Raw genomic sequence first — 12,787 nt, forward strand, 5'->3', positions numbered from 1 at the left:
TTGCTAGGAGGAAGAAAAAACAACAGACTTTTGGGTAAAACCTGGTGAGTCTGAATAGATGTCCATAGATTTATGAACTGATAACTGCTCTCAAGCAGTCTGCTGTTGTCATGGGCTACTAGAGTAATAGAGTAGTATAAGATACTGTACAAGTTTCACAATAGTAAAGTTTAAGTGTCACAATCACTGATGCTGTGTGAATACATTCATTTAACTTAGAGTCAAAAGGGGGTTATTCCATTTGTCATGGCAAATATCTCACAGATATTTTACATCTGCATTTTAATTGAACAGTTTTTACTTAGACCACAAAAACACAATTCTTCTGCAGTTTGGTTATAGAACCAATGCAAGAAAAAAAGGTGTTTTATTCCTTGGCTTTGCTGACAACTGTTTGTATTTATCATGGTTTGAGCTGAATCTTGATACTGCCTTGCAGTGTTCATCTAATCTGAGTAATATTTGTGTTACTAGTCCCACACCAATATTTATAAAATAAATCTCTGCACTTTTAGGAGAAAACTGTCTGCTGTTTATTTGCTGTTCCAGCACTTTCATAACTACACAGTCATGTCATCATCATGCCCTGTCATATTAAGTAATAACTTTTTAAAAAACTGGTAATTATCTTAGTGAACACTGGATGGCATTGTTGCTGTTCAGTAACCCTGCAATTTGCAGCAGTGTCTCATTTTTTCTCACTATGTCAGTGTAAAAGGGTAAACTATGCACTGTCGTGTATTGTTATTTGATATACACGATTAAATTTAAGTATTTCATGCATTAATGTCTTGGTTTCAAGATGTCTTTTTAATATTGGAAAGGCTGATGTACAACACGCGAGATTAGATTAAGGAAAATACTTTTTCAGTCAGATAGAAGAAGCTATCAAACATGTCGCACCCTGTTCTCCTTCTAAATCTAAGGGAACAGTATAATACAAGTAAATTGTAAATTACACATCTTTTTACATTTGAATGTTGTAAAAAAAGATGTGTAATTTACTAAACAAATTTTAAAGGTCATTATTGTAACTTTTTAACATTTTCTTGATCAAATTTTATTCTTAATTTACAGCTAGAGTTAAAATTATAATATACTTGTAGTGTTTAACTATATGTATATTATTGTTAAACACTACATAAACACTATATAACTATATATATAATTAAATATATAGTTAAGCAGAAGACTATTTGACCAAGGCATGTCATCTTACCATGCGTTTGAAGTGAACTGCTATGTGTACACACAGTATTCCTATAGTAATGCGGGATTGTTATGTGGAAACTATCCTGGGATAGTAGACAAACCAGATTATCCAGGCTAGCTCTGACACACCTAGTTCACCTGTATGTTGTTCCGGATTCCCAAGAACACGGGTCAATGACTCACTGAGGAACATCACTGGCACTGTAGACAAAAAGAGGAGTTTCAGCTGTTCCAGTGAGGAAGGTCAGCAGTTAATTAATGAATTAATGCAGCACTTATTTTTGGCTTTGTCATGAGCAGGGATTGTTAGTTAATATTATACAGTTAACTTAAGTAAATGGGGGAGAGAAGATCATTACTTATCATCATGTGTGAGTCTGCTGGTTCTATTTTTCAGTCAACATATTCCCAGTAATACTTTGGTTCCTTTTCTGAAACCAGTTCCCTTTTGTGTAGTGTATTAGTCTGGTTAATAATGATGCATATTGGTGCAAAATATTCATCTGAACAATGAAACGGTTCCAAAAGAATTGATAACACTCAAAATGCAAAACATAAAGAATTTAATGAATTTCCTCAAATGTAATTTTCGCTCTTATTTTTACACAAATGGCTTCGATGATTTCCTGCAGTTTTGTGATTATGGCAGAAATATTTTGATCAAGCCTCATTATTCAAAGTTTTATTTGAATACGTCTATGTGAAAGTGCATAAATTAATTACTTTTTTCTTTCACTGAAAATGATCTTACTTTGAAATGCAAATGAGACTAATGACTAATTGTAAAACAACTTTTTTCCATCAGCATGTGGACCAAGACTGGAATGAATATCTAATGGCTCAATGCCACTCTTAAAGTAAATTTATGTTTGTGCTCAAAAGAAAAGACATTTTAAAGTGCAGATAATGTATTAAAAACAAGCCACAAGTCATTATCAAGAGTTTGTGTAGCAGGACAAAAGGAAAAAAAAAAAGAAAAACGGTGAGATATCAGTCTTGCTGATGTAGTGGTCAGTGGCCTCCCCTTGTTTGCGACCTCTGTCAGATGACAGTGAAGGTCTCCAGTAAGCAACAGTGTTGGTGAGTAGCACTCACAGAACTGTCTCTTCTAATAGCAGCCGCTTCACACCTTCTTGAATGAAATAGGTGCCTCCCATACCAATTCTGGCCCATTCCCCCTAATTGGTTTCTATGCTCTGTTGAATCTGTCTTCACTGTTGCTCTGTTCAACAGCCAAAAGTTCAGTACCTTTCCTGTCACTTTAGCGGTACTGAAAGCCAGTGTTACTTACTTCCAACAGGTAAAATGAAGTAAAATCAGTTTTCCAATAAGCTATGATTCTAATTATTCTATGTATTACAAGCAGCATCGCCATGGAGGGCAGCAGCAACAGCAAAGCTGTCGAATTGGGTTCCTCTTCTTATACCTGGCAGCTGCCTTAAACTTCTCATTAGATGCAACCACGTAATCCTGCGTCATCTCTACATTGGTCTGAATGTGTTCAATAAAGACCCCCTGTTCCTCCACCAGCATGAAAATGTCCATGAAGAGGTCCCGAAGCTCCTTCATATTGTTCTCCAGGCTCAACAACTCCTGTTGGTGGAGAAGGATAGTGGGATTAATACTGCAGGTAAGAGAGACATTAGTCAGATGATGGGAGAAAGGACCAGAAGATTTAAGACGCAATGAAGGAGCAGGCTGAGGAAGACCATGACCTGAGCATGGGAAAATGCTCAACATTCTCATGACTTTTATATACTTAGTGATTAATGTCCTGTTTCACTAACACATCTCTCTGTATTCAACACTGGCTGTAAAGGTGTTTGTTAGGACAGAGAGCACTACTTCTTTCTATTCTCAAGGAGTCAATTTTATTCACCTGGTGTCCCAGGTCTACACGAATCTCTGATAAATGTCTAGAATAACAACCAGTACAAACCTTTTCTGCTCCTTTACCCATTTGTGTCAGCTGATGTAGTGTATTTGTAAAACATGCTAAAAATGGCACTTTTTTATTACCTCCCTTAAAGAGGATATGTGTTTGTTTAGGTTTGACTGTTTGTTAGCAGGGCTAATCAAAAAGCGAATGAATTTGCATGAAAATTTTACCAGAGGTTGGGTTTGGGCCAGATTCAATGTTATTAGCTTCCACAGTTGATCCAGATCTATTTCCAAGAGCCTTTTAAAGGATTGTTTAGCATTGCTGAATATTGATATATTATCTCATATGCATTCTCAAACCGCTCTTGTTAATTTTTGTTATTAAAGATTCTCACATTCACAGCATGAACAGACTGGATATCTAACTTTAGCAAGGAGCAAATTTCTATCAAATAAAGAACACTGAATTAGTTTATTTGCCATGAATGGCTGGTTGTTTTAGGTGCCTTCAAGAATCTATTGTTACCTTTGTGTTGGTCCAGTGAGTTACTTGTGCTTCCCTTACCTTGTGTCGCTGTTCGATCTCAGATAATTGTGTCCGCGTGATTCTGACATCATTCAGCAGGTTCTCGTTGAACACCTCCCAATTTCCGGTGGCCACCATCTCATCTACCTCCTCCTCTGTTACAGGTTTTCCTGATACCTCCAGCTGCCGGATAATGAAGTGCTTACAGCGCTCTTGCTTGGTCAGCAGGCCTTCATTATACTCTCGCATTACCTGAAAATAATTACAGCCAAAAGAAATAAGAGGAAGACAGTGTATGAAGAATGAGAGACGTTTTAGTCCCATGTTTTTTATCATCAGTAGAAAACATAAACATGGTCTTCGGTGCAGTGACAGTTTTCACAGTGTTCACAGTGCATTTACTGCATTTCTTTTCACGTTATCAAATACAGATAAATGTATATATTTATTTATGTATGTATGTATGTATGTATTCATATATTTATATATATATATATATATATATATATATATATCGAAGAATCCATAGGTCCCGCATCCTATTCATGTAGCCCCTTCCGCCGGGGTGCAAGATGCTAGCAGGCAAGGCATACATGGAACGCCATAACCAAGTGGCCGGCATAGTGTACAGGAACATCTGTGCCGAGTATAATCTGGAAGTCCCGAGGTCAAAATGGGAGATGCCCCCAAGGGTGGTGGAGAATGACCGAGCTAAGATCCTGTGGGACTTCCAGATACAGACGAACAAAATGGTGGTGGCTAACCAACCGGACATAGTGGTGGTAGACAAACAGAAGAAGACGGCCGTAGTGATCGATGTAGCGGTTCCGAATGACAGCAATATCAGGAAGAAGGAACACGAGAAGCTGGAGAAATACCAAGGGCTCAGAGAAGAGCTCGAGAGGATGTGGAGGGTGAAGGTAACAGTGGTCCCCGTGGTAATCGGAGCACTAGGTGCGGTGACTCCCAAGATAGGCGAGTGGCTCCAGCAGATCCCGGGAACAACATCGGAGATCTCTGTCCAGAAGAGCGCAGTCCTGGGAACAGCTAAGATACTGCGCAGGACCCTCAAGCTCCCAGGCCTCTGGTAGAGGACCCGAGCTTGAAGGATAAACCGCCCGCAGGGGCGTGCTGGGTGTTTTTTTATATATATATATATATGTGTGTGTGTGTGTATGTGTGTGTGTGTTTGTGTGTGTGTGTGAAACTTTAACTCTTTTCAAACTAATCTACCAAAGAAAGAAAAAAAGAAAGAAAGAGTTAAATATCAAAAAGAAAAAAAAAATAGTAAGAATATACTCCAGACCTGCTGGAAGCGGCGGAGTAGTGCTGCATGTTGGGAGCTTTGTATTCTCGTTAAAGCAGCAGTAGGTCCCTGCTGCTCCATAGTTTTCTGGACCTGTTTCGAAAGGTTGTCTAAACGACGGTGGAGGCTTTCGGCCCTGAGCTTTATGTCTCGTGTTATGCTGCTCTCTTTTTTCATCACACTAAAACGACGCATGGTTGCCACCATGGTCTTTTGCTGTTGAGTGAACTTAAGGACCTGTTTGTAGGTAAGATTTGGAAACACACGTTAATAACATAGTAAGTATTATCCTGCAAATATCGTGTAATAAATAAATAAACAAATGCTAAATGCAAGTCTAGTTTAGTCATTTTTACCTCTGTTTCCAGCACTGCAATGTCATCTTGTATATGCTCAACCTCTGACAGAAAGTCCTGAATGACTGGCTCCTCCTCAAACACCACAGCTTGTGGCTTTATGACCCCAATCGCCACAGAGTCGTCATCATCATCCTCCACTGAGAAAGGATTGGTATTCTCAGTTGCAACCACAGATAACTCTTGAGCCTTCTGCTGCAACTCCACCAATCTGTCTCTCATTATGAAAAAGCACTCCTCTCACAGTTATAAGTTATTACAGTATGTAAAGATCTTGCCAGTGCTGATGAGAAAATCCTGAACAGAATAAATAAAAGAAAAATTATTCATTTTGACACACTGTAGTAAATAATAACAAAATATACAGTACAAAAGTATGAAATACTGACAGTAAAGCTAGAATGTGTCAATCAGTTTAAAAAAAGTGTCTATGACTATGCCCTTTTTTTCACCAAAAGCACGAAATAACATTTTGTAGTTCTAATATGGATATTTTTTAGAGTTCATGTCTGGATTGTTTCTAAATTTTAAGAATGACACTAAATCAAGAGGTTTGAGTATCAATTATTCTAAAGGGAAACAGCTGAGACAATAGGGTCATGGGCAATGAGCTCTTTTTACTTCTGTCAATACTAGATGATTTTAAAATATGAAATACAATAATATTTTATATTTTTTATTTTTAAAAAATATTTTCTTTCTTAGTTGTACTATAAAAAAATCCATAACTGGTGCTCTGAACATTCAATGAGTATCCGCAGTGAAGAGCTAGACAGCACTAGGCCCTTATATGATCCAAGCCTACTGTCTGAAGACACTAAGACCACTTCATGAATACGTGGCAGCACAAATAAGGTTGCTGTAAGATGGCTGCGCTATCCCAGCTTTTGTTCTGTGTAAGCCTCAACTTAGCTCATCACTAAAAGTGAATATGGACATAGATTCAGGGGTGGATTGACCCTCACTCACCTCCCATATGATGACATCAAGCTGTATGCCGGGAGTGAACTAGCCGATTAGCTCGCAGGATCTACTGCAAGGGCATTGGGGCGTCATTCAGATTGGAAAAGTGTGAGGCTTCTCAAAATGCATGGAGTTCTGCACCCAATGCCTGAAGTTCTAAGTGCAATGGGAAGAGAGAAGGTAAGAATTAGTGAGGTTCAGAGCCACAATTCAAGAGGAAACACAAAGCATCCACAGTTAATTCAGGAAGATGGTCCACAAGATGAGCTACTCAGAGGATGGCTATGGCAACGAGGAACAGGAGGAGGAACTATCATGAACAACCAAGCCCCTACATCAACAGAGAAAGTGGCTGACATCAAGAAATCCTACTAGTGGCTAGAAAAGGCCAGCCTAAAGGACAACCAAGACACTCTAATCATGGCAGCACAAGAACAAGCCCTAAGCACCAGATCTATAGAGGCAGGAGTCTGCCACAGCTGACAGAACCCGAGTTGAAGACTATGCAACAGGATGTAAGACGCAAGTTGGGACAGTGTACACTGACAAGGACAATCAAGTGGTTGAGACAGTGTTTAGCAACATCTGTGCTACATATAGACTAGACGTCCCCAACTCCCAATGGGACACAGCACCAAAGGTGGTTGAGAACAACAGGGCTAAGATCCTGTGGGACTTGAAGTTCCAGACAAACAGCTGCTGACCAACCAACTAGACGTAGTGGTGGTTTAATCGATGCATTATATATATATATATATATATATATATATATATATATATATATATATATATATATATATTATGTAAGGCCTTAAGTTTTCATACAAAGGCTGTCACTAACCACCTAAATCCCTCCCTTAGTATATTTACAGAATACTTGTAGGTAAAGCTTGTAATCTTGCAGTTGACTCTGTATGTATGTAATGACTTTATTTGTTCTGATGAGTATAAATGATGAGTCATATTGGGATTCTGCTTAGTACAGAGCATTTTTAACTGTATATATAAAAAACAAGAAAGAAAAACAGGGAAAAAGTTTATCTGTGGAATCAGTCAAACAGACTTGAGCTCATTTTCCCATGGGAACTGACTTGTTTGTGTTTAACTCTACACACAACAAAAACAGAAGACGGAGAAGGTTGTCGCCAGGTTGTCGCATTCTAAATAATTCAGAGAACAGATAACGTCACTTGGATAAACATCTGATTATTTAGTTGGAAGTTTATTAAAACAATATCTCAAGAAACATTGTTAAAGAAAGCATTTAATTTGATGTTTTTTTGGTTTCCTGCATATTGATTGAAGTCATGAGATACTGACTTAGATTTTCTACATGCTTTTGACCAATGAAGTGCACTCAACTGCATATTTCTGTCATTAAAATGGTCATACCAACATTTTTAAAATGCTTTAGCCAACACAGGGATTTGAGTTTTAGAGGCAGTAAAATAATCTTTTGGAAGCACATGATTGTGTGGGGGGGGAATGGAGCGTTTCAAATCACAGAGTATCCCACTTCTGGATAGATTTCAAACAGGAAAGATCCTATGTGTGTGTGAGTGTGCATTGTAACTTATATAAACTTCACAGGAGTTCAAAGAATGTACAAGTATAGTTTGAGGTGAACTCTTTCCCTCTCTCTTTTTCTTTCTTGCTCTCCCCACCTGCTCCGCATGGAAGAGCCGATTAAAAAAATTGCTCAAAGGATTTGAGAGCACATTCTCCTGTGTTTAGCCTAAAAACCTGGAACAGAATAGAGCTTAATTCAAGGAGTTCAGTCTCACTCTGTGAAAACATTTTTGGTCTGTGAAAGAAGCAAATATTTTCCTTCCACCCATCCATCTCCTCCCTTTCCTGTGTTTCTGATGACATTCTCCTATTTCAATGCAGGTAGAGAAGGAGGAGTTCTCAATTGTTGTAGCCTATTTTTCCTAGGTCAGACAATTGTATGTTGTAAGCTGGTCTTGAAAGAATTCATTTACAATGTAACAGATAAAGTAGTTGGTCCAACTTTTTCTCTTTCTTTAGCTGGAGTTGTGCTTGCTATTAATAAATAAAAACACTGAACATACACGGACATTCAGCTTCTTTTTCTCTTAGTCTCGTTTTCTTGCCCTTCAAATACAAATCATAGTATGTTTCTAGAAACAAAGTTGTGAGGCTATAACAATCGTTTGATCTGAAATATGTATTTTACCTTAATGTTGTTAGTTTTCCATCATAGGCTGCCTGGTAGGATTACCCTTCACACCAGGAATGTAGTCCAAGACAAACAGTCTTTGATGATATCAGATCACCTTTAGATCTCCTTACATTTACCGGATGGTCATCAGAACGACACTGCAACAGTTATGCCACTATCAAGACAGTTACACTCGCAAACCCTCACAGGAAAGTTTTGAGGAAGTGTGGTTGAGTTGGCTTCAAGGACCTCCCCTTCTTTAGAGAAAGTCCTGGGTAAAGCCAATAGGAACGCAGACTGGAGGCTTATTTGCTTACATACAGAAACAAGTGAAGAGGGAGAGACAGGATGGTGAGTACAGAGAACACACAAACCCTACCCTCAGGCTTACTCCTGGGCAGGAAAATAGAGCAGAGCAAACAGAAGTGTATTGTGTACACTGCTAAAACCAAACAAAGGGGACTGTGGTTAGGGTGTCAGCTAGGGCGTTGAGCTTTTGATTTGCTAAGTTAATTTCTTTGTGAAGTGTCCAGATTCCTGGGGTAAGCCCTCATGGTCTTTGGGTATTAGTCCAACAAACCCAGCTGAGTACTTTTGACAGATTTCTACTGACAAGCTCCCTGAAACCTAGGAGCCTTTTCAACACAAGAAGGGACACAGTCACTTTGTGCTATGCAGCATAACACGCTGTGCAAAGCTGTTTGATCTGCGCTGTCAGAGAAAGAGAGGGGAGAGAAGTTTTGAGGATGAGAGAAGACTTCAGTGGGGACAAGAGTTCACTCTTTTTGAGATGAAACTTTGGATGCTGGTTGCATAATTACTGTCTTTTTTCAAGAACTGTGGCAACTGTTTTTCAGAATTCAGATTGGTAGTCAAGCAATGATGGGGAAACTATATATGAGCGAGAAGGAACAGAAATAATGAGATATACTGACTCACCATATATTCCTGTTTTGTTTTGTTTATTTACTTCATCTGAGACAGCTTTAAAATGTTACCAAAGGACAAAAGAGACTAAAATACTAAAAAAGGCAGAGGACTTATAATACAGCACTGTGTACTACAGTACTCTTTTTTTTCTTTTTTGTTTATTAGGACAGAGTACTTGGATATTAAAAACAGACCTCTTCCATAATGTTTCCTACTTTTGTGATACAAAAACAAATACGTAAAAGAGGAAGAGCAAGTACCAAAACTAGACTAATAAGCTCTACTTGATTTCTTCGGATTTTACTTCCAAAACACGTATATTGCTTGTAATTGGTCTGGTTAAGTGGTCTTGAGCAATAGTTCTCCAGCCTTTCTGAAGGTTTTTCAAAGGTTTTCTTTGGACAGTGGCTGCTTATTTTTAGCCCAGTCCTTATATCTGACCATTTTCAGGGGAGTAACTTTTTGTTTGTTTGTGAAGTCATTTAACACTGACCTAGGAATCATATACATGACACACAACTTAGCCAAGAACCCATTTTACCAAAGATAACACAGTTTGACCATCATAATATAGCATTTTTGCACCAACAAAGTGATTCCAAAAGAGACAATAGCCAAAAACTTGATATATAACTTGGTATGGTGTGAAGTGTATTCTTACAAAACTGATGAAACTGGGCAAATGGAAGACAAAAGTAGAAATGGCAGGCCTAAAGAATCTATTTAAAGTGGATGAACAGTATCTGAAAGGCATGTCCTCAAGAAATAGAAAACAATTTCAGCAGAGACCAATAAAGGATCTGAAAGACACATCTGGTCCTTCAGTTGAAGCCCCATCAGAAATGGTCTCTGTGGAAGGGTAGCTGTCAAGAACTTATTCTTAAGGAAGGAAAACAGGGAGAAAGGCCGGGAGAAAGGCCAAATTACACAAGAACTGGTCTGAAGAGGTTTGATGGAGTGATGATGCAAATTTGAAAAATTGCATTAATTATTACTATGCACAGAGGATGTCAGGAGAGAGGTACAACAGTTAGTGTCTAAAACCACCTGTAAAACACAGTGGAGACTCTGTCATGGTTTCGGCTGCATTGATGAGATGTTGGAGATTTTGCCAAAACTGCTAAAATGATGAGCACAGAAAAGAACAATCAAATTTTGAGCCACCGTGCAAGACCATCTGGAGAGCAGCTGATTACCAACAGCTTCATTCTTCAGCATGATAATGATCCCAAACAAAATCCCAATGCAGTAAAAATATAGACAGATAGAAAAATGCAGTGGAACACTATCAGTCATGGATTGGCCTCCCCAGAGCCTGGACATCAACGTTTTCACAGCAAAATTTTGAAATGAGGGATGATTCAAAGCTTTTACACAGTTCTATACTTCACTAGAGTGACTGAGCTTTTCCATAGACATCAAGCAAGCAAGCAAGCAAGCAAGCAAGCAAGCAAGAAAGAAAGAAAGAAAGAAAGAAAGAAAGAAAGAAAGAAAGAAAGAAAGAAAGAAAGAAAGAAAGAAAGAAAAACATTAACCACATGATGACTACAAAAATGCTGTTGTTAAAGTTTGATCACCATGTGTGTAATAACTCTCTGTGTTGCTATGGTGTGTCAACTGTGAGTCATCTATTCCTAATGGCGAGATTGTATGACAACAACACAAAACAAGATTTCTGAGTATTAGAACTCACCTTCATCAGCACCACAGAGAAAATGTTGCTGTATAAATCTGTTTCCTGTTCTTTTTTCCTGATTATTTGCTCTTAAATATCTTCTTCCATCACTGATTTTGTTAGGGTTGATTCAGATTTGTGCTTGCTATTGTTCTCACACACACATTCAAACCACATCTCATTATTAAATCCTTTCCATACCTTTGGGCAAAACAGATCTTATCTCAACCTTTAATTATGGCAGCTCTGTGTAAATTAGTCTAGAACCAAAACACTGGAAGAGAAATCCCAACTAAATCTGAGGAATACTTGTTTGCCAAGATCATTGGACTCACAATTATGCCTTATCACTGTCGGGAAATGGATGGGATCAACATAAGTTTTTATGCATCAGCACATAATTAGAAATGATCCAGTCCTTAGCAGGTCTTAAACGTAGGTACATACACCCTCTGTTGAACAACAACAATGAAATTTTACACAGTGTCATTATTTATTTTACAAAAAAAGTAAAGCTATGTGTGAAAACCCACGTAGACCCATTCAACATTTTGCAAAACTACAATGATCAGCAATACGTTAAAGTAACTGTTGTTTCTATAACTTTATCAGTTTTTTACATCTGTTCACACCTGTGTCCAGATCAGTAGGCATATAGGCATGTACCAATCAAGTTTGAATGGGCCAATAGGTGGAGGCCCTACACCAGGAAAACAAGAGACAGACAAACAACAGTTCCATCTATCCTTGCATATAACAACATCCATTTTTTACAATGCTGCTGCAGTTCACTGAGACTCGTGGTCATTCATTTATGCATAGCTCTCTTAAGCTTTTACCATGGCATTGCAGGTGGGTTGGGTTAGGATTAGCACTTTGACTGGATCACTGAAAGCCTTTGATTCGGTCTAATGTAGACTTTTTGGTGTGTGGTGTGGGATCATTGTACTTTTAGCTTATAGACAGATGGCCTCAATTTCAGTTCATAATCCTTCAGTATAAAGATGAGTTTGTTAATTCAATGGCTGCAAGGTCCCGGGGCTGCAAAACACAGCCAAATCATCGCGCATCTACCACTGTGCTTGATGGTTAGTATAGGGTTTTTGTGCTTATGTGCTCGTTTTGTTCCAGATATCTTGTGTTTTCTTTATCTTGACATTTGTTTTGAGTTTTTTTTCAATACTTTTAAAGTCCTTTTTGTAACTGTACAGTTAAGCATTTAAAATGCTAACTGAGGCCTGCAGTCTGACATTTCACTCTCTCTCAGTTTTTTTGTTTTTTGAGTATATATATATATATATATATATATATATATATATATATATATACCCAAAAATATGTCCAAGTCCAACATAATTTTTATATTAAGAAACTAGTTGTCAAGTATTTAACTAGATAGATAAACCCTTTATTAATCCTACAAGTGAATTTTATGTTACAGAAGCATGATAGGCAGTAAAAAAAATAGTACACTCTACAATAAGCAACAAATAAACAACAGAGTTAAAAAAAAAAAAGTGCCACAGTCGCCTGGTAATGGCCTCCTCATACTATGTGATAGTGGAGGAATGTATGTATTTATAACAGTAGCAAAAACAGAAAAGTAAAAATGAAATTAGTTAAAAACAGTAAAAGTAAAAACACTGTTTAAGATAGTAAGTGCAAGTTGCATTAATAAGCCATATGAACCCATATAAAACAGCTGCATGAAGATATAATGCAAATACATCTTTGGGATCTCATACCTTACAGGTGT

The 12,787-nt window shown here is 37.9% G+C and overlaps 1 protein-coding gene across 1 annotated transcript; it reads right to left on the reverse strand.

Moving 5' to 3' along the window:
- Positions 1 to 1,758: 1,758 nt before the first annotated feature.
- Positions 1,759 to 8,634, reverse strand: stx19 (syntaxin 19). The gene is made up of 6 exons (XM_085434332.1): positions 8,442 to 8,634; positions 6,251 to 6,400; positions 5,282 to 5,578; positions 4,926 to 5,162; positions 3,659 to 3,871; positions 1,759 to 2,805 (listed from the first exon to the last, which is right to left on the reverse strand). The coding sequence occupies exons 3-6, from the start codon at positions 5,501 to 5,503 to the stop codon at positions 2,569 to 2,571; spliced, it is 909 nt and encodes a 302-aa protein (XP_085290458.1). The 5' UTR covers positions 5,504 to 5,578; positions 6,251 to 6,400; positions 8,442 to 8,634; the 3' UTR covers positions 1,759 to 2,568.
- Between the last annotated feature and the right edge of the window lie 4,153 nt (positions 8,635 to 12,787).

The sequence above is a fragment of the Copadichromis virginalis genome, linkage group LG16, assembly GCF_057382275.1.
Source record: "Copadichromis virginalis isolate Kocher_CV1m ecotype Utaka linkage group LG16, C_Virginalis_male_GT1.1, whole genome shotgun sequence".
NCBI lineage: Eukaryota > Metazoa > Chordata > Actinopteri > Cichliformes > Cichlidae > Copadichromis > Copadichromis virginalis.

Excerpts from the sequence above, each read along its gene's own strand:
- stx19 (XM_085434332.1), bottom strand. The coding sequence starts at position 5,503 with ATGAGAGACAGATTGGTGGAGTTGCAGCAGAAGGCTCAAGAGTTATCT. Across the intron at positions 5,163-5,281 it reads TTGCAGTGCTGGAAACAGAG|GTCCTTAAGTTCACTCAACA; the intron begins GTAAAAATGACT and ends ACCTACAAACAG. Across the intron at positions 3,872-4,925 it reads TACTCCGCCGCTTCCAGCAG|GTAATGCGAGAGTATAATGA; the intron begins GTCTGGAGTATA and ends AATTATTTTCAG.